Source organism: Branchiostoma floridae, chromosome 2, assembly GCF_000003815.2.
Source record: "Branchiostoma floridae strain S238N-H82 chromosome 2, Bfl_VNyyK, whole genome shotgun sequence".
In the NCBI taxonomy this organism is placed as follows: Eukaryota; Metazoa; Chordata; class Leptocardii; order Amphioxiformes; family Branchiostomatidae; genus Branchiostoma; species Branchiostoma floridae.
In genome coordinates, this window is record NC_049980.1 from 21,665,160 (window position 1) to 21,690,198 (window position 25,039).

Genomic DNA, 25,039 nt, shown 5'->3' on the forward strand with positions numbered 1-25,039 from the left:
CAAATTACAGCTAATTCCTTCCCATGGAGGTGGTAATTACGACCTGTCACGTTGAGTGATGGGCAGATTTACTAAAACATGGCTTACAGGGTAAAAATTGATGGTACAAACTTCAAACCTTTGTAGAAAACGGTAGCAATGACTTAGAATGATTGAAAAGGAAATTAAATCGTTGGAAATGTCCTGTTCTACACTCAGGTGTAGTTGAATATATTGTATATGGTCTTTGTTTTGAGTTATAAGGTGATTATAGAAAAAGGTACCCTAAAATTATATGCATAAATGTGAAAAAATCAATATTTTTCACAGAGCAGGAACATGTTTCTCAATAAATCTCACTAGTTCTGAAAGGGAACATATGTAAGTATGTACTAAAAAAATTTCATGTAATTTGCGCGTTGGGAATGGTTTTCTAGACTACATTTTGTTGGAAAAATTATACATCATAATAAATTGTAATATCTCAAAATTCAGAGTATGTAACTTCATAAATGACTCATGTTTGCATTCTTATAGTTGTGTTTTTCGTATACACCAGATTTGAGGCATTTTAAAGCTTCTATGACGGAGTTATGACAATTTTCCTACAGGACTTTGAAAGTAGTGCTCATATGCCCTGGGCCATCTTAAGTCAACAGAGGGTACCTGTACGATACACGCGGGTCAGAAATGTGTGAGGAGTGAGTATGCATAACTAGAGTTCCACGACGTCGACTTCATGCCTTTGCCAAATGATATTAACCTTTTCAAGTGAATTATCATATTTGCTATTGATTATAAACTTTCTTCATTTATTGTGCAAATTCCCTGTAGATTCGCAAGTTAGTATCCTATCATGTGCGTAGCTATAGCGTTAATCACTTTGGCTTTCTTCATAACCAAAACCATGACGATCCTTCAACACGTTCTTGAGTTATTCTCCTATAAACTTTGAAACAAAATCGGTCCCTGCGGTTCCAAAAAAGCACTCTCTATATCCCAATGGTTATCTACCACTACCACTTAGGAAGAACTACATCGTGTCCAGAACATGGTTTTCATTACTGTTTTTGTTCTTTAGGATTATACAAACATCTAAGAGCTACAAACTCTGGCAGCACGAGTACAGTATACTTCAGACCCACGCAGACGACATCGCCAGAAAAGTGTCGTTCCCAGCCATTCTTGTTGATCTCGGCAGCGCTGCTTCCTCCAAAACCCGTCTGATCATAGAGGCTATGTTGAAGCGACAGGGAAACTTTACGTTTGTGCCGGTGGATACAGCAAAGGGTATTCTTGATTTTTCATTCTGTTGATGGATTCTATCTACGGCAGTAAATAACTAAGAGCTTAGAATGTTCACAAGTAGCAATCAGATAAGTGGAGACAATGTTTACCAACATTTAACCAACGTTTAGTATGTCACTGTCCTTACACAGTCTCGCTTGCGGGGATTAGTTGACCCCAGAAGAGAGCTTCAACTGACCCGTAGAAAGCCTACACTACCTATTAGTATTTAGGCCAAGGCCACGAAGACTGGATTTACAGGTTTCTAGCGGCAGGCCCGACAGTTCCCGCTCTCATTACTGCCAGTGATACATGGGCTGTACATACCTAGCCTGAGTATCATCCTCCGTAGTAACCGCTGGCTCACGACTACGGAGGATGATACTCAGGCTAGTACATACCACAGGGTAGTGCCAAAAATCAGTGCATGGAAAATATGCTCGATGATCTTTTCCCCCATACTGATTAAAAGATTAATCCAAATTTTGCGACTGCGTACAACTTAAATATGATTTATGATTGACATGATTATTGCTGCCCTATACTAACTGTATAATTCAGACGCTGGAAGCTTGACTTAAAATCAAAAGGGAACCGTACAAAGTCATCTATCATAACTGATCTTTTTTCATCGCATTCCTTTGAAACAGAATTCATTGAGACCTGTGGTCGGCAGCTGGAGAGAGACTACCCCGGCCTTACTGTGGAGCCCTTTTGTGGGTTATACATGGACGGTGTGCGACACTCTGTCGCTAGAAATGGTACCAAATTACTGCTGTTTCTGGGCAGCAGCCTCGGCGGCGTCTCCATCCATGAGCAGCTGAAGATGCTTCAGGAGATCCGCGCACAGCTAAAGGGTATGGATATCTGGGTTACAGAGAGCTACGATCTCAAAATGTGGACTTGTACCTACGTCTAATCATGTAGTACTGTTACGATTTCATAATTGACTTTTTTTTCATTGTTGGAGAACATGTGAAATTTCTTTAAAAACGTTGCAGTTACATCAATGATCATTCACAGTGCCACGTGCACGTTCGTGTCAGATTACGAAGGGTGTAAAATCAAAGCTCGACCCTCTAAATCATTTTCACCTGTCTCTGTATAGATTGATGTGCCGTTTTGAATCATTTTCATCAAAGGAGATCATGCTTTGTAAAAGTTCTTTAACTGAAGGTTAAATGATTTCTCCTATGAAAGAACACAAACAGCCAACATAGCGCTTCCATGAGAAACGGAATATCACATACTCCCAAAACAAACTTTGCAATGAAGGCAAATGCCGGGACTTACGTGGCAGCTGGTCTCTCCATCCATGTCTACTTTTCTGGTAAAATACCTGATTTTCTTTGCAGTGAAAATCTTTATCTTCGCAGGCGACTTCTTGTATTTCCAGTTTTGCTCTTATGTGTGATATGAGTGTAGGATTAACAACCCGTCCCCACTGTTGATGTAGATCAGGACAGGTTCGTGCTTGGGATAGACCTGAACACAGACCGAGAGGCTTTGTCTCAGGCGTAAGGTGATCAGTGGATACCAATCTGGCGAGACAACCTGATTTCCCGTCTTAATAAGGTCAGAAACAAATTGATATCTATCTGCGCATGAGATGCCAGGTATGTTAATATACATCAAGCAAGATAACAGTCATGCTGTTATCTGCCCAAATAAGGTTACATAGATGTTTATGTCCGTTTGCATTAAACGCGTACGCATGCTGATATCAGTCATAAGTAAGGTATGTTGACATCAATTGACGGTCGTTAATCATCTGACCGGAGTACGCTTCAAATGGGAAGATATATATCTGGACCTTATCTTGTGAGTCAATTTTCTTCACTTGTATTAACAATCTTTCTACTGCCAAACCTATCCTAGGACTTTGGCGGAAACATGAACCCTGACATGTTTAAATTCAACTTCCAATTCGTGGAGAACCCTGAAGATGGTGACACACCAAGTTACGTTCAGCTATCCCTCAGCAGCTTCGGCAAACAAAGGGTGCACCTTGGTGAGTGTTCTTACTGAGTCCGGGGCTCCCACGCATGGATATCCAATATCTAAAATTCTCATTCTGATTATAATTTAAAGGACTGAGACGAAAAAAATGTCTAAGAAATGGTATAATCAAAACTACAGCATTTCTATCACATCTAGTAACAAGGCAGCTCATCTACAGACAGACCAAGATTGTCCGTGTACGGCAAATGGGTTAAAGAAAAAGAAGGAAAGCAGGAAACTAACATAAACACAACTATAACCTTAGTCTTCTATGTCTCCATTGCGAACGTTTTCTCCATTCCAGAAAAACTTGGCCTCGACATTGACTTTTGTGATGGCGAAAGCATAAATTTTTACGAGGGGCCGAACACCAGCTGCAAGTGGAACATGAAGCAGCTGCTCCGCCTAGCGGAGAGGAGCGGCTTTGCGGTAGATGCCCTCTGGACAAATGATGAGGACAGTTATTGCGTCATCTGTCTGGCACCTGCGGGCGTCAGTGAATTCTAACTTTAACTTGAACTTGAAAACTGCGTTTGTTTGTAATGCTGGTAAGATGCTGAATAGACAGATACAACAATATGTAGATTTAGACATGTGAAGGTTATGATGAAGGTTCGACGAAGGTTCGGCGCCCAGGTAATAAGATACGCCAAATCTTAATTACTTAAGCCCAATAGTAATTACTCAACCAACAGGATATGATTTTTTGGAAACGGCCATATGTGAGTGTAGGTAAAAAGATATGAACAGATCGCATGCAAATGTCTAATCAAAAGTTATGTCGTCTTCAATGAAAGGCTACTGTCCTTCTCACACATACCGTCACAACTCTCACACACACATCTGTCCGTGGTGCTGAACAACATCCACACACAAACGGACCCCTCCGTGTTGCTGTCTACCATCCACATCCAAACACGCGTCCTTGGTGCTGAACACCTTTCACACACAAAGTGCACCTGTTTTTGATTTTGAACACCTTCCAAACATAAAAAAGCTGTCCTTGGTGCTGAACACCATCCACTCAAAGTGCACCTCTGTTTTGATAAACAGAATATATTGTAAATATGCAGACTCTACTCTGGTTGAGATCTAACCCTTAGCCATTGCCTAAGACCTCTCAAGACATTGTGGTTTATATATACCCATGTTTGCACTTGGTGTGTTTGCTTCAATTTTGTTTGAATTAGCATACTTGTTTGTATACAAGACTACAGTTATCGTTTTACAGTTATCCTTTTATACAGCCTCCAAATGTTCAAAGGTATGTGTAAACAGTAGTTTTGCATAATGCGTGTATTCTAAAGGCTACTGTTGGGAAGAACCACAGTATCAAATGTCAGCTTATACAAACAATTTAATGAAGATGCAGGTTTAGTTGAAACAACAGTGATCCTTGACATCTATTTTGAAATTTTAAAAACAAATGTAAAATACTTTCATCATTCATCTATCGTGGCTTACCCAAATGTTGTTTATTCAAACATATGCTAAAATGATTTGCATTACAATCAATCAACCAATAAATCAGTTAATAAGAAACAAACTGAATTCGAAATTTTGTATAGTATACTCCTGTAGACCAGTCTACAAATGCAACAAACAATATGGAAGTGCAAAAAAAGTGTGCATAAGAGAACAAATTTGTCACTGCAACTACTAGGCCTATCTATGAATGCAGCAAAAGGCAACTGCATAGGTTTAGCTCACTATCTCCATAAATCAAACACAAGCTATTACTGCTTAAACTTATTTCCTAACATATATATCACTCCTTCTTAACAAAACTATAACTAGTTTGCAATACACTTCACGCAAATATCACTCTCGGCTGAATTGAGAAAGCCTTGCATAGACATAAACAAAGAATTGTTATTCACTATTTTTCTAAATTCATTTGTCAGACATATAGTAGTATATGATTAACTTAATACAAAAAGCCTTAGTACAACTTTTGTATGTAGTGTATACATATCTAATGGTCTTTACTCAAATTATTAGTTCACACATTTTTTGTTTGGCTAACATTTTATAGGAATCTTAATCACTAATTTGGTAGCATTGTTCTTTTTCACACAAAAACCTGCTTAACTGCTAATAAAAGGTTTACAAATTCTCTGTTTGGTCCACTTTTTAAACAAGTTCCTCGTCACTGTCCAGAGGCAGTAAGATGCTTTTCCATGCCGAGCTGCGATCTTCCAGCATGCGGGCTTTCTTGCGAGCCTATTATAAGAGACATTATTGTTAACATACAGACAAATAGTCAAATGTTGTACAGTCCAATAGATTCACATACATGTACAGGATACACAATGCTACTGTCCTTTAGCTGAAAATGTATTATTCCCCACTGATGGACTAATTTGAACTTTCCTAATAAGGACCTTAATATACCCCTAAGTCCAGCTATGTTAGATCTGGTCCACTCCCAACAATTGCTACCCGGATAGGTAGTAACAATTGTCAAACTTGATAAGCAAAACACATGTTATCCTCATTTGAAGGCTGGTCAAATGGGATGCAGTGTTGCAGCTCAAGCAAAATAAATTCAACATCACCTATTGAAACTGCAAATAAATGGCCCTACTTTGGCAAAAGCTGCGCACGTAAGTTAATGATCTAAGCACTTTTACCTCATTCTTCTGTGACATCTTCCTGGTTGTTACCTCCACTGCTTTAGCTTTCTCCTCAGCAGTCTGTTCTATGGGAATGATCTGCACAAACAGTGTATGTCAATGAATGACATTCAGATGCAGGTTTGTGGTCACTATATCATGACATTACAGAGGCGCTTGTCATGAATTCCAGTGCACAGTCCTTACATAAATATGCAAAATGTAACTCGCTAATGATATATTTCGAGTGACATGAAATACAAGTACATGAATTAAATTTACAGCATATCTTTCAGACCCTGTGTCATATTATACATGTACAGGTTATATGGTAATTAATTGCTAGAACAAGTGCACACACTAAAAAAGACACACAGATACAATCATGCAAAATTGCAGAAAGCTTCCAACTTACAATTTCCTCCTCCTGCTCCTCCTCATCTGATATTGGAGCACACGTCCCAGCAACAAAGGTCAGATTTCTGGACTCTGAATTCTTTTCAGGTATGGCCCCAAACAATTGTGGATCAGGTTGGAACACTGGGCCACTGTAGGTTGTCCTTCTGGTTGGGTTCTTTGTGGGTGATGGAGAGAACATATCATGGACAGGTGGCTTTGTCAGAGGCGGGAGGGCATGCTCTTTAGTTGTTTTGATGTTGTCCATCTCAATGTCCGGCTGTAGCAAAACAAACAAATTCATCAAGCTACACATAAAACTTACCTTTCAGGAACATAAATTGCATAACTCTTCAACACTTTAAAATACCTTTTACCAATGCAAAGTTATTTAGTTGCCTGCTCAGTTTCATCAAAATAAATGTTGTGACTATCTGTCATTGGTCCAGACTGGTCAGATGTATTACCTGGTCTGATGACATATCCCATGCTGAAACCATCTTTGCTGGTTGTGGTGGTCTGGAGCTAGAGGTGAATTCTGCGGGTGATGAGGGAAGCTGACGGGGGCTCCTCTCACTTCCAGCTGGCAGAGCTGGTTCTGGTGCTACCTTTCTCCCCGACCTGGGTCTGGATGTTGCACTTGTAGGTCGACTGTTGGGAGTTTCTGGGCGGCCTGTGGGTGTTGTGGGCCGTTTCCATGGCATCTTTGGATGACCCTTTTGTATCTCCGGAAGCTCCACTGGTAAATCCCCTTCTTCTGATGCAGCTCTGGGGAAGTCGTTTGTCCCTACAGGCTTGCACATTTGAATGGTAGGGTCCCGAGGAGACTCCCCTTTCTCTTTCTTCTTATACCGTCGTCTCCTTGGTCTTACAGGTGGAGCATCATGGGTACCATCTTTACTCATGGGGCTCATCATGCTCTCTTCTGCAAAGTCATGGAATAATTAGGGTTAGAAATATGTAACACACACAAAAGCATGAAGGAGCACGTTCTCTTAAAAATCAGCATTACATAGCAAATACAAGCATCATATATCATCATTATGATATTTTGAGAGAAAAATCTATTAAAAGTTTCTGACTTCTAAGTAAAATATTCATGAATGATGAGTCATCTAAGTGGTATTGTAACAATCCGAGCAACAATTTATCAGGCCTATCCTAATAATGTTAACTAAATGTATTAAAGTGTCAACTAAAAAAATGGAAGGAACATTTCCTTATAAAGCTGTAATGTCACTGACATCTTTTAGTTGTTAGCATAACTCTGACCTTTGTCATCAGATAGAGGGGGGAGGATGGTTGTTGATTTTGTTGGCCCCCCAGGTGCTGGCAGTGGTGGAGGCAGTACAAACGGTGATGGAACACACTGTAGGGAGGCAGTAAAGTGATGTTTATTACCATTTTCAGTATCAACATGCTAATAAACCAATAGTATAAATGAAAATACTTGCCACCATCTATCAGCATCTGGCCAATAAAAGATATGTTGAGCAAAAATTTCATGATCATAGTAAGGTTACACGTGCTGGCTTCCAGGACATGCATAAAGCCCATTGTAAAATCCAAGAAAATTGTCTTGAAGTTCTTGCTCAGAACAGCTACCGCATACTCATGAGAATGGGTCTAACCTCACTGTCCCCTCTAGTCTCTTCAAACATAACTGGAGATTTTCCAAGAGGTGGGTGCTGACTGGGAAGGAGCTGACGTGGACTGTCCCGTGGCAGAAGAGAAGCTGTAGAGCCAAATGCTGGTTCACTCATGTCTGAGATGACATCATCCCCCTCTCCACTTCTTTCCATACCCTGTCGTAGGCAAAGAGTTGGACTAATTTTTAACATGACAACAGCTAGTACTTTAATCCAATCATTAAATTAAACGATATGAAGTCCATGCATAAATATAGTTGCCAGAGGACACTTAGCAGTTGGGCATACCTGGTACTAGTACATTTCTTACCTGTCATTAGATGACTAAGTATACCAAGTATTCCAATTATAGTATACTAACTATGCTACAGTTACTATAAAAGTAGAAATGTGGTCTTCACCTTAAGTGGAGGAAGGACAACTTTCCCACTTGTCTGCTCTTTTGGCTCTGGAAGGCAAAGCTCCTCCACTTCATTTTTCCTCTTCCTTTGCTTCTTCCTCTTGGGTACTTGCCCACTACTTGATGCATGAGGTTCATCAGTACCACAAGCACCATCTCTGAGACTCATCTAATCATAGTCAGTGGAAGAATCAGGTGAGTAGGCTGTGCAGTATCGACTTCATGGAAAATAGCTTAAATACCTTCATCAATATTTGAAATACTATATGGTAAATTAACAACTAATTCCTGAAAACTGTACATGTTTTGAGGTTAGAGAATTCAGAAATTTTAGGTGAAGAATTGTACCCAGCTCCTTACCCTACTTCCCATCTTGGACGTGCCATCTTCCTCCGGTTCCTCTCCAAACCTCGGCTCTCCCTCCTCCCCCACCCAGCTCTGCCGTAGGGGATCCGGGAGCAGTTTCAACAGCGGTGCAACTGACGTGGTCTCCACTATTGTTTTCTTGTCACGCACAGTCCGAGTGTCATCTTCATCCCATTCAAGCTCCTCAAATGTAGGGTTGTTTATGACATAAGCCAGGTCAACAACAGACATGTTTGCTTTCCTTTTCTTGTTCTTCTTCTTTACCTGCATTGAAATTCAAAGTCAAAGATAACTTATCATTGAGGATAATTCATACAGGTACCAACAGGAGCAAACTGAGTTATTATAGGGCACAGACTGAAGAAAAAAAAGGAAAAGTTAGACTTATAGATTATGAACTTCACCATAAGCCATACCCAAAGCTTAAATGCATAAGACAATAAATCCTGCTCTATTGGTTGTTAATATCATGTTATCAGCAAGTCTCCTACCTTAAAGTAGACCTTTCAAAAGTGTATGTCATTAAATCAAACAAAGACAACAACTTACAAAAAGGATGAAGCACAGGCAGCAGATGAAGACAATCAGACAGACGACGATGACAATGAGTATGATGACCCACAGTGGTAACTCCCAGTCAGCTTCTTCCCTACAGAAGTTGAAGTAATTCTCAAATTTGCATTCATCCAAGTTGAGCACGGTCTTGCAGTGGAGAGCAAACATATTCACAGACACGTTTGCATGTCCGATGTCCCCACTTACAGACACGTCATGTACACAGGCCCTGTGGTAGAACATCATAGCAGCTGCCAGATCTTGGCAGTAAGTTGCAAGTATACCAGTGTAGAAAAGGTCATCACAAATATTCACTGCCTCATCTTTGATAGTGTTGTTTCTGTCAGGAGGGTTGTCAAAAGGGTCACAGTTCACAGGCACATCAGAAGGTCGCCATTCTGGTGGTGAATCAGATGGAACTAAAACCACTTGGGTGCTGGTCCTGGTTCTAGAGTTTGTTGATGGTGTGTTAATGTCAACAGAAAACTCTTCACCATGTCCCTGATCCAGTGTTAGGCTAAACACAAGTCCAGGCCTCTCCTCCACTGGGCATGTGGTACGAACCTCTGTGATTTCTTCTCGATGAAGGACATAAGACCACACCATAAGGTTGTCCACATCCCCCACAAAATCTCTACCTGGTGTTGTGATGCCTGCGACAACATACTGTCCAATGCTTACGCTACCACTGAGCGTCAGTTGCCCCACAGTTCCAACTGTGTGGGAGAAGCTGTACTCATAACCTTCATAGAATTGCAACAGCTCTAGTCTTCCATCAAACTCTCTCCATGTGACACAGATGTATGTCCAGATGCTTGTTGTCACCTGAAGTGTTGTTGGGAAAGTGTGGCCTTGCCAAAAGATCTCAAGGTGGCCATTGACAACAAGCAGGGCGATCTCCCCTCTTTGTGAACTGACCACATAGATGGTGTGCGTGGCTGTAGTGACATCAAGCTTGACCCACACTCCAACTGTCAGCTGGTGGAGAACGATAACTCCGATATTCTCAATGTAGACATGATTGCCGTCAACATGTAGGAGATAACCAGTGGTTAGACCAACTGTAGTTTGTACCAGGTGTAGATGGTTGTCTGGTATATCAACCTGGTGTTCAGGACCTAGAGTTCCTTCCAAGTATGGCTGTGAAAGAGTGCTGTCCATAAATGCAATCACATCAACAGGATTCATCGGTAGGTCAGTCAAGTCATTGATCAGATTCCCATCAAATGGACCGCACAAGCCAGTGGCAAGTTCGTCTTTAGGTGCAAGAATACCCAGAGATAGAATGTCAGCAATCATCACAATGTACACAGTAGTTGACTGGTAGGTTACTTCCACTATGTCAGAACTGATCCACTCTACTGTAACACTTTGGTGGGAAAATGTTGTGCCAACCACAACAGTCTGCCATCCTTGTCCATCATTCTTCTGCACCACAATTTGATTACTGGTGACGGATGACAATGAGGCTGAGATGGTGAGACCTCCATAGCTTACTGATATTTCAGTAATGACCTGCACATGCCACATGTCTGGGAATGGTACTGCGTACAACTGCACAGATAATCCATTGAATATGTATGCAGAGTAGGCACCAGCTGTCATGAGCTCAAATGCAGCTCCGTCAAAGGTTGTAACATGGAAGTAACCAAAAACAGTGAAAACTCCAATGGTGATACTGCTGGTCTGTTGACTTGCTGGCCTTACTGTTGTATTGAGGTGTGCAACACTGCAGTCTGAGCCAACCAATCCAACTTCACATTGTATGCAAGCACTGATTTCATCCCATCCTTCTTCACAAACACATTCTCCGCTGTCGGCATTGCATATGCCATGATTGCCACAAGTGTTGATGATTTCTCCTGGACAAGGATGTGAGCAGTCTGTACCCCAGTAACCATGGAAACACTGGCACATGGACGGATCTGACTGTAGCTGCTCTCCGAATACACAGGCAGCAGGGCAGGTGTCACCACACAGAATGTTGTCAGGAATAGTTGTCCCTTCAAGAACATTATCACAGTAGGCAACCAGGGCTTCAGCAACAGTCTCTGCAACTTCTTTGTCTCCAGTTAGAGCTACTTCCATGACACAAAGCTGGTAAAAGGTGTCAAATGTGCTGTTAGTAAGCAAAGAGCACTCTTGTCTCAATGGTTTGGAGAAGATTAACTCCCTACATGTTCCATCAGCATCTTCTGGAGATGTACTGTTTGAAGAGGAGTTGCCAGTATCTGTGCTTGATGGGTCTAGAACAAGACTTGGGGAATCCTCTTCTCCTGAGATGGGAGCATCAGAGACAACCCAGGTTGGGTGATTATAAGTTGGGAAGTATAGATGCTGCCCAGTCTCTGACTCTCCAGCAATTTCACCTTTACCTTCATTAAGAGACCAGAGCATGGCAAGGTCCGGGGCTCTTGGTCTCACGTTCACTCCCCAGTTTGCTGCAACAATGGATGGATTGACTGGTCCCTCCCATATGCGGATCTCATCAATCATTCCGACAAATACAGAGATGGCTGCATCGGGTACTGTGTCTGGGCTACTTGCATACCATTGACCAAAGGCAAGGGTACCACCTCCATTGAAGACACCAGCTTCTAGATAGAATGCATTGATGCTCACCTGGCCTTCTGCGTTGAAAAGGTAGAACTCAAGCAAGTTCAATTCAGGGCGCCACACAAAGGCAATTTGGTTCCACACTTCAAGTTCCAGGACAAGACTTGTGGTGTGTACTGTTACACCACTGTGTATTTCAATTCCTGTTGCAATGTTGAGAATGGCAAAAACTTGAGATGTTGTGTAGGATAGGATTGTCCCACCATAAGAGACAGGCTTGACCAGCATTTCAAATGTGAAAGTTGTTGTGGGAAATTGATGGAGAGGCTGGGAGGTGATGATGCTGTCTTCAAAGTATAAGCAGAAACCTGCTGCAGTAACAGGGACGAGATTTTCGACATTGGTAACATTGATATAGGAAGGCACTTCATACCCGGCAAGGAAAGTGTCCACAGCTGATTGGGATATCTGTGGGTTGCAGGTGACAGGCTCATTGAGACATGACGCTGCTAATATCTTATCGAGGGTGGAATTGCCACAGTTTCCAAACATGCCCAGTGAATCATGGCAGAATGCAGCTGGTACGGTTAAACTCACATGGAGGTGTCCGCTCGGGACAACGAGTGATACGTGTACGTCAATGTCAATGAATGACAGCAAGTAGGTTGTACTATCTTCACGACTGATCTGGACATTCTCTGCGATTACCATCATGTGATCCACTGGTTGTGTTTGGTGGTTTACAATGATGTGGCTCATACCACCATCAGTGCTCAGTAGCGATGCGAGGATTACAACTTCTGTTCCTCCATATGTGATGTAAATGCTGTCAAAGCATGACATGCTTCCCGATACCTCAACGCACATGACTTCACGAATGGTCAAGGAAAATTGGAATTGTACATGACTGAGAAGAAGGTAGGAACCCTCTTGATGTCCGAAAATGGTAATGCCATCAAAAAAGGTAAATGTACCAAAGCTTAGGATTTGCCCATAAAGGATTGACTGGGATATGCTGGACGTAGTTGATGTGACTACAGAGCAGTCTCTCCCTATCCAGCCATTTGAGCAAGTGCCACAGTCATTACTTCCAGACCAGTTCATCTCACAGGCACATGCTCCATCCTGGCTGCAAACTCCATGGTTGTTACAAGGTGTCAGACCACTTCCTGGACACTCGTTTGTGCAGTTTGGACCCCAGAAGCCCTTTTGGCATTGGCAATCTCCATTCATGTTAGCACCGAAAGCACAGCCTGTACACGTACCTTCAAACCAATTTGGTGTGGTGTAATTTTGAGCAAGGATACAAAGGCTTAGAAGAACTGTCCCTCTGGTGTTTAAGATCTGATCACAATGTTCAGCAAAGGCAACTGCTGAACTAAATGCTGCTGTGATATCACTGGTTACTGACACGTCCTGCAGGCATGCCATATAGAAGAGCTGTGATGCACTGTCTCCTAAGCTCTGACAGTGTTGGTGGATAGTATCTGACAACAAGAGCACTGAGCAGATTGTCTTTGCTTGTGTTTCCAATGATTTGTCAACAAATATGCTCTTGAGGGGAAGGGCGTCAGACCTGCGAAGAACAGGAAGTTCAGCATCTGAAAATGTCCACTGCGGCCGTCGCCATGGTGGATTTGGTAGGTTGATGTGGTTTGTGTGTACGGGATCACGAGTTATGTCACTACTTCCCTCATTAAACTTGTAGAGAGCAGACAAAGCACCTGAGAATGCATGGGCAACAGGGTTGAGTTTGGTGGTCTCCTGAATTGTTGAAGGATGAAAGCGTTGTTTCCAGATCCTAAATTCTTCTACGAGTCCATTGAAGGTGGTGTTTGGAAATTTATCACTTGCATCAGGAGATGGCTGCCACTGACCTAGGGACAAAATACCGCCATCTACAAACAATGAAAAGTCACTGTTGGGTATCTCTTCTCTTGAGACATGTCCAGTAGCCTTCCAATGGTAGAGTTCAGTTGCTTGCTTGTTAAATTTGATTATGAATCTGACCTGGTTCCATGCGTCTATCTCATTGTAGATTTGCGTTTTGACAACTCTCTTTCCAAAGAAAATTTTCATTGGGCAGTCATTAGTGATTGCAAATGTGTTCTGATGTGCATATGCCAGGATTGTTCCTCCACATGTAGCAGGTTTGATCATGAAATCAATTGTGACTTCGGACAGAGTTCCAGTGCTTGAGTTGCTTGCAAACACACCATAAATTGGATGAGTGAGACTACCTGCATCGTTAAAAGACAAACAGTACTCTCCACCGGACAATATTGGTAGTGTATAGTTGTTGTGTAAGATCAGAGACTCTTCTGGGGAGACTCTCCAAGTGTCTGACAGCTCTCCATTGATGAAGCCTTGTGTTATTTCCTCAATGATCATGGATGGATAAATCTCCTGTACTGTGCAGCTGCCAAGCAACCCTGTGAAATGCCTGCACATTGAAACATCTGCCTTTATGGAGATTTGGACATGTTGGCCTATGGTTCGGAGTTGGATCTCCATCAGTGGTCCTTCTATGATATACAGATATGACGATGGGCAGCTGATCCACCATTGATAACCTATTTCAACTGGATTTGTTAGGATAGATGTTGGTTGTCTGTTGATATAGACATTTGGACTTCCATTGCTGGCGATGGAACCAATGATCGTTAGGGTTGCATCATTTACTTTGAGGCCAAGCGCACTTGTGCAAGTTGAACCTGAGAAGCATGGAGTTTGATAGACCTGTAGGTTGAAGATCTCACCAACTCTGTTGGACTGAATAAGATGAAATTCGCCAAGTGCAGGGAAGGTGAACACAAGACCATTGAAGTTTGTGTAGTAGGATGCTGCTGTGACTGTGGCTACTCCAGAAGTGGAAGTTATCAAAGGCATTACTGCAATGGTGCAGTCAGTTCCATTCCAGCCATCACTACAAGAGCTACAGTCCGGCAATCCTTTCCAGTTCTCCTCACAGACACACAATCCAGTTTGCTGACATACACCATGTCCATAGCAGGCATTGTCTGACCCTCCAGGACAGGCAGAGGAGCAGTCGTGACCATAGTAACCTGGATAGCATGTGCACTGATCTGCTTTGCTAGCACCAAAAAGACATCCATTGTGACATTGTGTGCCAGGTCGTAAGTTATATGCCTGGTCATTACATAAGCCCTCTGCTGGCCATTGTTGTAGATCAAGAGAAGATTGACACAGATCTGCATAGTGGGAGACGACCTTCAAGGCCTCATTGATATCACCTGTGGTAGACACTTCCCTGAGACAGGCCAAATGATAGAACTGATGCAGTCCATTTCCAAGGGATGCACAATGAGGGGATAGCAACTGCAATAGGTTTTGACACATTGTGTCTGCTTGCTGTTTCAAGTTTGTGTCATAGTTATCAAATTCTACAACTCCGATTGAAAGATCCACGAAACGTTTCAGAATTGGCATGTTGGATTGGCTCCATTGTGGGGAGGTCCAAGGACTGGACAACATAGATAGGGTGCTGTCAGAGGTGACTTCTGCTGCTTCTGTTCCCTGTCCTTCATCAAAGTACCAGTATGCTGCAAGGCCAAGGCTAGATGGAGGGATGGAGTAGTCCCAGGACTGCATGGTTACTGGGGGACTAAGTCCCTTGGTCCAGATTCTGAGGTCATCCAACTCTCCAAAGAATGGCTCATGAGGTAGTCTACTGATACCATCTAGTGGAGCTTGCCATTGGCCAAATGCAAAGGTTCCATCGTCGTTGAAAATGCTTGTTGGTATGTCATACTCTTGGCGTTTCACCATCCCTCTCATATTGAACATATAGATGTTGATCTTTCCCAGTTCATGCTTATAGACCATGGTGATTCTGATCCACTGGTTTGTGGGTGGTATATAACCAGTATTGAAAGTCTGCATTCCCTGATGTAACTGAACGGTTTCGTTTATGATCAAGGAAAGTGTTTCTCTGGACGAATAGGAAAGGACTGTTCCACATATGCTGACATTTTTGCACTTGATCATGACTTCAATGGTTACATCATTGCTCTTTAAGAACAAGAAAGGCTTTTCAGGAAACAAGGCAGCATTGCTAAATTTCAAGCTGTATCCCCCTGTCATGCCTTGTTTAGCAGTGGCTACTTTGTCACAATTTGGCACAGTCCAATGGTCACCATATTGTTGCAGGTAACCTTGATTGAGCTCATTTGTTTCATTCCAGGTCCTGTTCTGGAGGGTAGGTACAAAGGCAAGGTCATATGCAGTATTCAGCAGTGGCATGGGTTGCTGTACTGTGTAATTTTGCAAACATACATCAGCAGCACTTATCAGAGGCCATGGTTTAGCAAAATCATTGATCGCTTCACTTGGTTGTTGAGCACAATGACCACTCAGAAGACCGATGAATGAGTCGCACAGGTTGCTTGGTATCATGACATCAACACTCAGGAACTTTCCGTTTGATCGCACAGTAACACTTACATTTCTTGGTCCTTCAAGGCCTAGTTCAAAGTAAGAGTACCTTCTGAGTGTAAAGCCAGACAGGCCAAAGTCAACATCATTGTCAAGAGCATGTTCTAGTCCATTGATTTTGGATACCAGTCTGCCATTGTCCTCACGGGATACTGACACCAGCAAGGTTACAAAACCATCAGCCTGACTTCCAAACTGAATTCCCACATACTGGATGCAGCTGTAAGACAAGTAGCAAGCAACAAATGTTGCTTGAATGGATAGGGCCTTATTTGTTGACATCAGCAGATATCTGTCCCCAACACCTTGATAAAGAAAACTTGTACCAGCAGAGTTGGTTATGTGTCCTGCACCAAAGACCTTGGCAACTGCAGTTTGTCCATGCTGGGATGATGAGACAGCTAGTGAGCAGTCAATGCCGGTCCAACCTGGACTGCACTCTGAACATGAATCGCCTTGCCAGTTAGTTGGACAGTTGCAGACACCAGTTCCAGCATCACATTTGCCAAAGCCATTGCAGGGTCCTGTGGTTGTGTTTCCTGCAACAGGACGGACCTGGTATCAGCTTCACACAGATTTACATCTTTTGAATTTATAGGATTTACATGCATTATCACTGGATACATGTTATTTCATTCCCAGGCTTCTGTGCTGCAAAATTGGCTAAGAGAAGAAAGGATGTACCTGGACAAGGTTTGCTACAGTCAGATCCCCAGTATCCTGGGTAACAGTCACAGTTGTTGGGGTCCTGTGGGTTCCTGGTACCAGACTCACACCTGATGTCACATCTCTCCCCTATCCACAGTGGGAAATTTACCTCATATCCAAACTCTGTAGGATGGAAAATAAAGTAATGTTAACATTCAAATGTCAAAAATTCATTTTAACACAATGGTCTTATCATGTAAACGTTTTGGCTACAGGCAGAATTCATTGTAACCACTTATGCCACAATTAAACATTTACCAAATCTATATTCACTCCTTAGTACCATTTTGCAGAATAGAACCGTCAAATCTTTTCAGAATCGGAAAGCTGAGAAAAGAAAAGTGTCGGGATAGTATGTACCATTGCATAGTGGCTGTGCAGGCCAGGTGTTGAGGTCTAGCACTGCTTGACAGTAGTCTGCCAACTCCAATACAGATGCCATTGCTGCACTTTGGGAGTTAGATGCTATGACATCATCTACACATTGGTAGAAGAACCGCTCCAGAAATGCTTGGGGAAGTGGATTGCAGGACCTGAGGAAAAAAGGCGTAATATTAATAATAAAGTATGATGCATCATAATTGCAAGTGGCAAAGTGCCATGCATATAGAACTTTGCTTTTTTTTACTCTCTAGTACAGGAAACACTTTGTAGGTATAAAATTGCTTCTTTTCAACAATCCACAATATGATGGACTCATTAGTAACAAGCACAACATTATCAGCACCATGGACGCCACACACTGCAAGCTAAAAATCCACTGATGGCATGATAGGAACTGATAAATGTAATAGAGCCAACTTATTTTTGCTTTTTATAAAAGAATATTTATTCACAAGGTGTACTAGGTACTCTATCATTGGAATGATGACACTTGCACAAGCATTGTTGGGGAATACACATGAAATGTTACGAAAATGTTACCTTTTTGTTATGATGAAATGTCATCATTTTCTCACCTGTCTATGGAGCCTTCAAGAATCAAACTTCTACAGAAAGTCTCAACTTCCACTTGTTGCAGAATGGCATTAGTGTCCCTCTTGCTGCGCCTTGACCTGCTGTGCCTTGTCCTGGCACCTGCCCGTTGAGTGTAAGTGGCAACTCCCATGTCATATGGAGATACAAACGGCACTGGGGCATCTGACTCCCGCCACGAGGGTGATGGGAAGGGTGCAGTTGGCAAGTTCAGCTCTTTATTTGCAACAGCATCTAGTGTGGTGAAACCTGTATAACATTGGGCATCAAAACTCTTGAGTATTGTAATGTCTTACTTTCATTACTTCCAATCATCGTCATATAGTTTGACCAGACATGTTAACACACATACTATTTATGTGCCTGATATTAGGTATTTGTTACTTAACTACAAAGAACTTTTACAATTACTCATAAATAAATAGTAAGCTATAAAAGATTCATACAGAAACATAATACCAGAAAGCTTTCATATCTGTATTTAGTGATATCAATTTTCACCACCATTATCGTGTAAGAAGTGAATGCAAAATCCACCTGTTCCTTCATCAAGCTTCCACATGGCTATCAGATCCGCATCAGTTGTCTCAACAGATCTGTTCCAATGGTCCTCAATTGAAATGCTGGTGAAATACCTAGAAAAGGGTTTATACAATTAGCAAATACTTGTCACAAATGCATTGTGCATACTGGTAACCTGCATGGTATTCAAGCACAAAATGTAAACAAATGTTGCACAATGTCTCTACACTGGACAAAGTACCATAAATTATGTTTGTAGAAAGAACGACATACCTGTTCCAAATCCTGATGTCATCAATATACCCAACAAACTGTTTACTAGGGTCTGGTTGCTCTTCATCATCTCCAGTGCCTGGCTGCCATGAACCAAGTGCTAATGTACCACCTGGTGGGAAGACATCTGAACTGATCACAGCACCTCTCCTTCTTGTGTTTCCTGTACTGTCTGTGAGGTACACAGAGAGATATCTGTCGCTCTGACTCCACACCAAAGTCAGCAGGTTCCACTGGTTGTCTTCGAATGCTAGGCCCAAGTTTGTTGCATCATTGCCATGGTGAATTGATAGTGTCCCACTTGCAGTTGAAACAAATAGGGTTTCCTGCGAGGTGTAAGAGAAAATGGTGCCTCCACACTCAGCTGTCCCACAGGTTTTGATGTACATCTCCAAGGTGGTGAACTGTCCCTCAGGTATGTCAAGGTATGAGGCAGTTGCAGAAGACCCTCCTTCAAAGTACAGACAGTACAAGGCAGCAGTGTTCGTGTTGGGTGTGAAGTCATCTGTCACAAAGCCGCTGTCTTCTCCTGCCACTGCACATGAAGATGCCATGTTGATAATATCCTGTAGGGACACCGAGGTGGTGATGCTGACTGTTCCTGACGTGCTGGTGGGAGCTGCTGTTGGTGCTGAAGGTGATGGAGTGGTGACTGCTGGTGCCAGTCCACATGGTAGGACACCTTGGTTGGAACCACCAGTGCACAGATCACAGCTGCCACAGAGCCCTCTCATCAATGCATTGCAACATAGGCTGTTGGGAAGTTGTATGTTCACATCCATGTACCCCGCTGATACCCAAACATCCATGTTGAAGTCGATATCCAAAATGGACACTTGGTACCCACGCCCGCCATAGCTCTGTACTGTAAGTCCACATCCACCCCTGGCAGGGAAAGTGTATGTGTCGTATGTCTGGAATATGTCTCCATTCATGTAGGTGAGTGGTGCACCTTCTGTTGTATATTGAATGCTTAGAGACAAATCTTTGAATGATACAGCAACTGCACGGACACAGACTGAAGGTCGGTAAAAGGCCATGCAAGACACCTGCCGAACCTGTAGAGGAACAATGCATCATTGTAAACTTGTGACTATATTATTCACCTCTCACAGAAAATGTTAACTATTTCAGTTGTAGATTGCATTTATACCCAAATAATTAATTTGGTGTTCTGAAATGTCATTGTTCAATTAACAAAGTCTCTTTAGTTAACAGAGTTTTAGTGTTGTCTCTATAGTCATGAGTAACAAATAAGTTGCAAATAAAGGAAATTTAATGAAAGTTTTTTTTACCTGCACTTCAAAGTCCTCAGTTTGCAGCAGGTAGAAGTCTCCAATCTCCATGTACTCGAACAGATATCCGCTGTACTGTATGATTGTGCCTGACCGGTGGGCAGAGCAGATTAAAGCGTGATCTTCTGGAAGCTGTGGCAGTATGACACTGCACTCGCTGCCTCCCCATCCTTCTGTACAGGATCCACAGGCGCCATCGCCCTGCCAGTTCTCCTCGCACACACACTGTCCTGTGACTATGTCACATTCTCCATTGCCATTACAAGAATTGTCAGGACCACCTGGGCAAAGGTTATCACAGGATTCTCCCCAGTATCCTTCAGTACATACACAACTGTTGTCTGTTGGGCTTGGTGTACCAAAGTAACAAGACTTCTCACAAGTTTCTCCAATCCATATGGGGAAGTTTCTGTCAGGAAATTCATTACACAGTGCTTGAGCTGGCCATGATGGTAGGTCAAGGGTGACTTGGCATTCTGTTGCAAAAGAAATCACAGCTTCAGCACTCTGGTTGAGCTGGCCAGTAGAGAGTATGTCGTTTACACATGCCCAGAGGTGGAAAGCAATACTAGCTTCCAGGTCTGCAGTACCACATTGTGTTGCAAGTCCACCTGAGTAGAAAAGCCCCTCACAAACAGCAACAGCCTGTTGATGAATGACTGATGTTGTGGACAGTGTTATTGATGTTGTGAAGTGAACGGTAGCAGAAACTGATGCTATTTGAGCATTAGAGTTCATCCAAACTGCTGGCTCATAACTTGAAAGTACTAAGTCAATCCCAGAGATGAAGTCCTGTGCAACCAATCCAGATCCACCGTTGAAATCCCAAATCAGGACAACATCATGATCTGTCTGGGCTACATTTGCTTGCCAGCTCTGGATGACTGCTGTTGGACTCAGCCAGTTATTCCACACTACAAACTGATCAATGAGACCAATGAAGGCTCCAGAAGGTGGGTTCCCTGATCCCGAGTTAGATTCCTGCCAATGTCCCACAGCAAATGTCCCTCCTGAAACAAACACGTGTATTCCAATGTAGACACTTGTGAAGGACATGTGTCCAGTGGAGGTGAACAGGTAGATTTCGCACTGCCCTGTAGTTTGTGAGTAGACCAATGTGATGCGGTTCCACTCTTGAAATGTCACCTGGATTCCTGTGCTGACAGTGATGGATCCATACAGCAAGTGCAAGGTGGAGCTTTGGATGGTCACAGCAAAGGTGTTGTCATGTGCAAATGAGATAAGTGTGCAGTCATCACTGAATGCGTTGAAGTGGAACTGTACAGAAGTAGAAGTTGATGTAAAGATGTTGTTTGGTATAGGAAGGGATGATGCCACGGTTCCATTGAAGTAAAGTGCTGTACCTGCCCCAGTTGGGACAGCCGGCTCTGGTGTGATTCCTATGATTGTTGATTGGTGCAAAACAGCAGCAAAGAAACTTGAGTCAGGGGTGACATGCCAATGGGTGAAAAACTGTTGGATCAAGGTCTGTGTCAGGCTGAACTGTAAAGAAAATGCTGCCAGTCCAAAATGTTGGATGAGACACATTGTGTCTCCATCATTGCAAGAGTGTGGAGCTGATGAGCATGGACCACACAGAGCTGAAGTACTTGAACACCATGATGTTCCAATTTGGAGGTCCATGTTGAAGTGGGTTTCCTGTGTCAGTAATGCAATGTTAAAGCCATTGGGGCCTGCCAATACTATTCTTTCCATACTTTCTCTTCGTAAGGTGTATCCTGTGTTTCCACTCCCAATGGCAATATCCCCAACAGCACTGACTTGAGCATTGTCCACCCACACAACTGGGTCTGAGTCTGTGATGTAGGGAGCATGAATGACGCTGGTCGTGCCGCCAACATTTACAGCAACAGCAACAAGGCAGACATCAATGTTGTTGCATGGCGTCTGCCGTATCTGTATGGTGATGTCAGAATTATGGAGCACTTGGAATTCTCCACTTTCCCTGAAGGGGATGTTTGAACCATCAAACAGGGTGTAGTAGCCACTACCAAATATGGAGCAAAGGTGGGTTGCTGCTGTTACAGTTGTTGGAACAGTGGTCACCGCCAATGAGCAATCAAGGCCTCTCCATCCAGGAGAACAAGTGCCACAGTCTGGGTCACCTCTCCAGTTCAGGTCACAGTCACACTCTCCATCTGTCTGACGGCACACTCCATGTCCATTGCACACATTGATAGTTCCGCTCTTGCAAATGTTGGTACATGTTGGTCCCCAGTAGCCTGCAGCACATGTGCAGATATCCAGTTGGCTTGTTGTGCTGGGAAATCTGCATTCCACATTGCAGTTTTCTCCTTGCCATGTTGGGAAGTAATGTGTTGGGAAGCTGTTGCACAGGTGCTGTCCAGGCCATGTTGTTACCTGTGGTAGTGCAGCATTACAATGATCTGCCATGGCAATGACTGATGACAAAGGTCCAAAGTAGGTTCCCACAAAGGTGGAGTCCTGCACACAGGCACTGTAATAGTATCGAAGGGAAGCTTCTCCCATCCCTTCACAAGTTGTTGACAGACTGGACTGAAGAACTACGGCTTCACAATGGTCTCTTATTTCTGTTTGAAGGGCTGGTAGAATCACATCTCTGTCGTAGTTGATAATGACAGTGATCTGAACATAGGAGAACAACCAGCTTGGTCTGTTAGCCACCCAGGCATGTTCAGAGATGTAAAGATGTGCCCCTCCAATGATGTCATAGATCACATGACCTTCTCCCTCATCAAAATGCCACAAGCCTGCGATGTTTGGTGTTCCAACATCAGCGTACCGATCATGCCATTCTGAAACGTCACTGTAGTAGAATGCCGTGTGCCAAACATGTAGTTCATCTATCTGTCCAACAAAGATGGCAGTACTAGGGGAGGTTACTGAGGGGTCACGGGAAGGCTGCCATTGTCCGATAGCAAGAGTGCCACCTGGAGCAAAAACTGCAACAGTTGTTCCGATGTCAATTTCTTCACGTTGTAAATATAGGGAATTAAGCAAGAAGACAACAATATTTCCTCCATGTCTGTCCCAAACAATAGTGATTTGATTCCAAACACCAATTTCTACTGATAATGCTGTGTCATAGATGTTGCTTCCAACAGCCAAATGAACTGTGCCCTGTAGGAATACAGTAAAACTTATTGTGTGACTGTAGGAAAAGACAATGCCTGTGTCTGCTTCTGCATTAATGTGAAATTGCACAGTGATGTCCTGGTCTGTGTCGAATGTGCTGACGGTTGGTTGAGAGGAAACTGAGGCATCGCTGAAGTGGAGACAGTGACCAGCTCCTGTTATGATTGGTTGTTCGTGGTATGAACTGCTGTTGAAGATGCAGGTGAACAAGCTCTCATCAGCACTAACTCCCCAGGCATCTGTGAGTATGGTGGAAATGTCTGTGATATTTGCTGTGCTGTTGCCTTCACATGACCCACAAATTCCAAAGCCATTGTGGCAGGATTGTTGACTGGTGTGCATAGTGACACTGAGGTATTTGTCCACAACACGAACATTCACAGACAGGGAGCCTGCAAGGCCAACCAAATTGTACTCATGGGAAGATTCTTGACTGAGAGTGAAGTGGGGAGTGACAAGGGGTGCTCCATTTGAGGTCCATGCCTCTCCATCATTCCATATCAGGAGTTTGCTGTTACTTGTGTAGCCTGCACGGACAGTTATGTAATTTGTTCCGTAGGACATGGCAAATGCTGAGATGCAGGCAGACTGGTTGTAGCAAGGAATAATACGGACCTGGGCATTGAATGATGAGTCTGTGTTCTGCAGGAAGAAGAATTCCCCTGGTTCCTTGTACACAAAACCTGTCCCATCAAAAGCAGTGAAGTGACCCTGCCCAAATACTTTGCACATTGGGCGAGAGTCTGTCTTATTGGCAACAAAAACTGAACAGTCGTCTCCCTCCCAGCCAGGTGCACAGGTGGAGCAGTCTGTTGTCTCTGACCAGGCTGCATCACATTCACACTGACCATTGGATGGGTTACAGGTGCCATGGCTGTTACATGTGTTGATGGTACCACCTGGACACAGGTTGGAACAGTCTGTGCCCCAGTATCCCTCATGGCATGTGCAGTTACCACTCTCTTGGTCCACAACACCAAACAAACATGTTGGAGTAGGATCTATTGGGGCATATGGCAACTCCAGTTCAGCTTGACAGTAGGAGGAATATGCATGTATTGCATGGGTACCAGAATCCAGATTGTGGGAATTTTGGATGTCTTGGATGCACAGCACCAGATAGAACTCTTTCACACTGGCACCAAGAGGGCTGCAGGAACTGAGCAGCGAGGCAGTGTTGACAAGGTCTCTGCAGTATTCCTCAGCAATGGTGACCGAAATTTGATTGGTTGGTAGGATGGCATGTGTGAAATCCCAGAGAGGATGTACTGATGAGGTTACTGTCAGTGCATAGTGAGCGGAAGAGATCCACCAGGTTGGTCCCCCGGTGGAGGGTAGCAGTATGTTGTGACCATGTATCGTATCTTGCACAACTGTGCCCCACCCCTCAGAGAACTGCCACAGACCAGACACTCCATGAACTGAGACTTCAAATGCCATTTCTGCATTTTGCACGACTTCGTAGATGGAAAACACTCTGTCCCAGATGACGAGCTTGTCGATCTGTCCTACAAAGTGCATTGTTGGAGGACTGCCCACTGATGGGTCAGTGCCATACTGCCATTGGCCAAGAGCAATTGTGCCAGTTGGAAGGAAGAAGCCGGCACCAATCACAAATGATGTTCCTTCCACATGACCGTTGTGGTGTATGATGTAGATGGTGCAGCCACCCGTCACACGCTCATAGGTCACTGCCACATGGGTCCACTCCTTGTTGATGATATTTACATGAGTATCGTAGACATGACTGCCATAGTGTATCTGTAGTGTTCCTGAACAGGTGACTGCAAAAGGTAGGCTGTCTGCATATGAGAATACAGTTCCACCATTTGCAATGATGTTCTCTGGGCGGAAAAAATAGTTCCCGAG

General features: G+C 43.3%; 2 protein-coding genes across 2 annotated transcripts in view; one reads left to right on the forward strand and one right to left on the reverse strand.

The window, feature by feature from the left end:
• The first annotated feature begins 669 nt into the window (after positions 1-669).
• LOC118409053 (histidine N-alpha-methyltransferase-like) lies at positions 670-3,774 on the forward strand. The gene is made up of 6 exons (XM_035809923.1): positions 670-680; positions 1,061-1,269; positions 1,917-2,123; positions 2,723-2,781; positions 3,145-3,277; positions 3,572-3,774. Exons 1-6 carry the CDS (start codon positions 670-672, stop codon positions 3,772-3,774), a joined length of 822 nt encoding a protein of 273 aa, XP_035665816.1.
• An 830-nt stretch (positions 3,775-4,604) lies between these two features.
• The window catches only part of LOC118409063, a 129,115-nt gene continuing 108,680 nt past the window's right edge, over positions 4,605-25,039 (reverse strand). Inside the window, exons 114-128 of the mRNA XM_035809934.1 lie at positions 20,033-25,026; positions 18,738-19,795; positions 18,480-18,577; positions 17,927-18,191; positions 17,328-17,500; positions 16,944-17,090; positions 9,243-16,798; positions 8,688-8,957; positions 8,329-8,496; positions 7,910-8,083; positions 7,551-7,647; positions 6,746-7,203; positions 6,298-6,558; positions 5,901-5,981; positions 4,605-5,490 (exon numbers count right to left, since the gene is read on the reverse strand). Of these exons, the coding sequence (XP_035665827.1) occupies positions 5,401-5,490; positions 5,901-5,981; positions 6,298-6,558; positions 6,746-7,203; positions 7,551-7,647; positions 7,910-8,083; positions 8,329-8,496; positions 8,688-8,957; positions 9,243-16,798; positions 16,944-17,090; positions 17,328-17,500; positions 17,927-18,191; positions 18,480-18,577; positions 18,738-19,795; positions 20,033-25,026 (15,890 nt within the window). The 3' untranslated portion in view covers positions 4,605-5,400. The remainder of the gene's footprint in view (positions 5,491-5,900; positions 5,982-6,297; positions 6,559-6,745; positions 7,204-7,550; positions 7,648-7,909; positions 8,084-8,328; positions 8,497-8,687; positions 8,958-9,242; positions 16,799-16,943; positions 17,091-17,327; positions 17,501-17,926; positions 18,192-18,479; positions 18,578-18,737; positions 19,796-20,032; positions 25,027-25,039) is intronic.

Coding starts and splice junctions, on each gene's coding strand:
- LOC118409053 (XM_035809923.1), top strand. Junction 1,270..1,916: donor GCCGGTGGATACAGCAAAGG/GTATTCTTGATT, acceptor CCTTTGAAACAG/AATTCATTGAGACCTGTGGT. Junction 2,124..2,722: donor GATCCGCGCACAGCTAAAGG/GTATGGATATCT, acceptor CTGTTGATGTAG/ATCAGGACAGGTTCGTGCTT.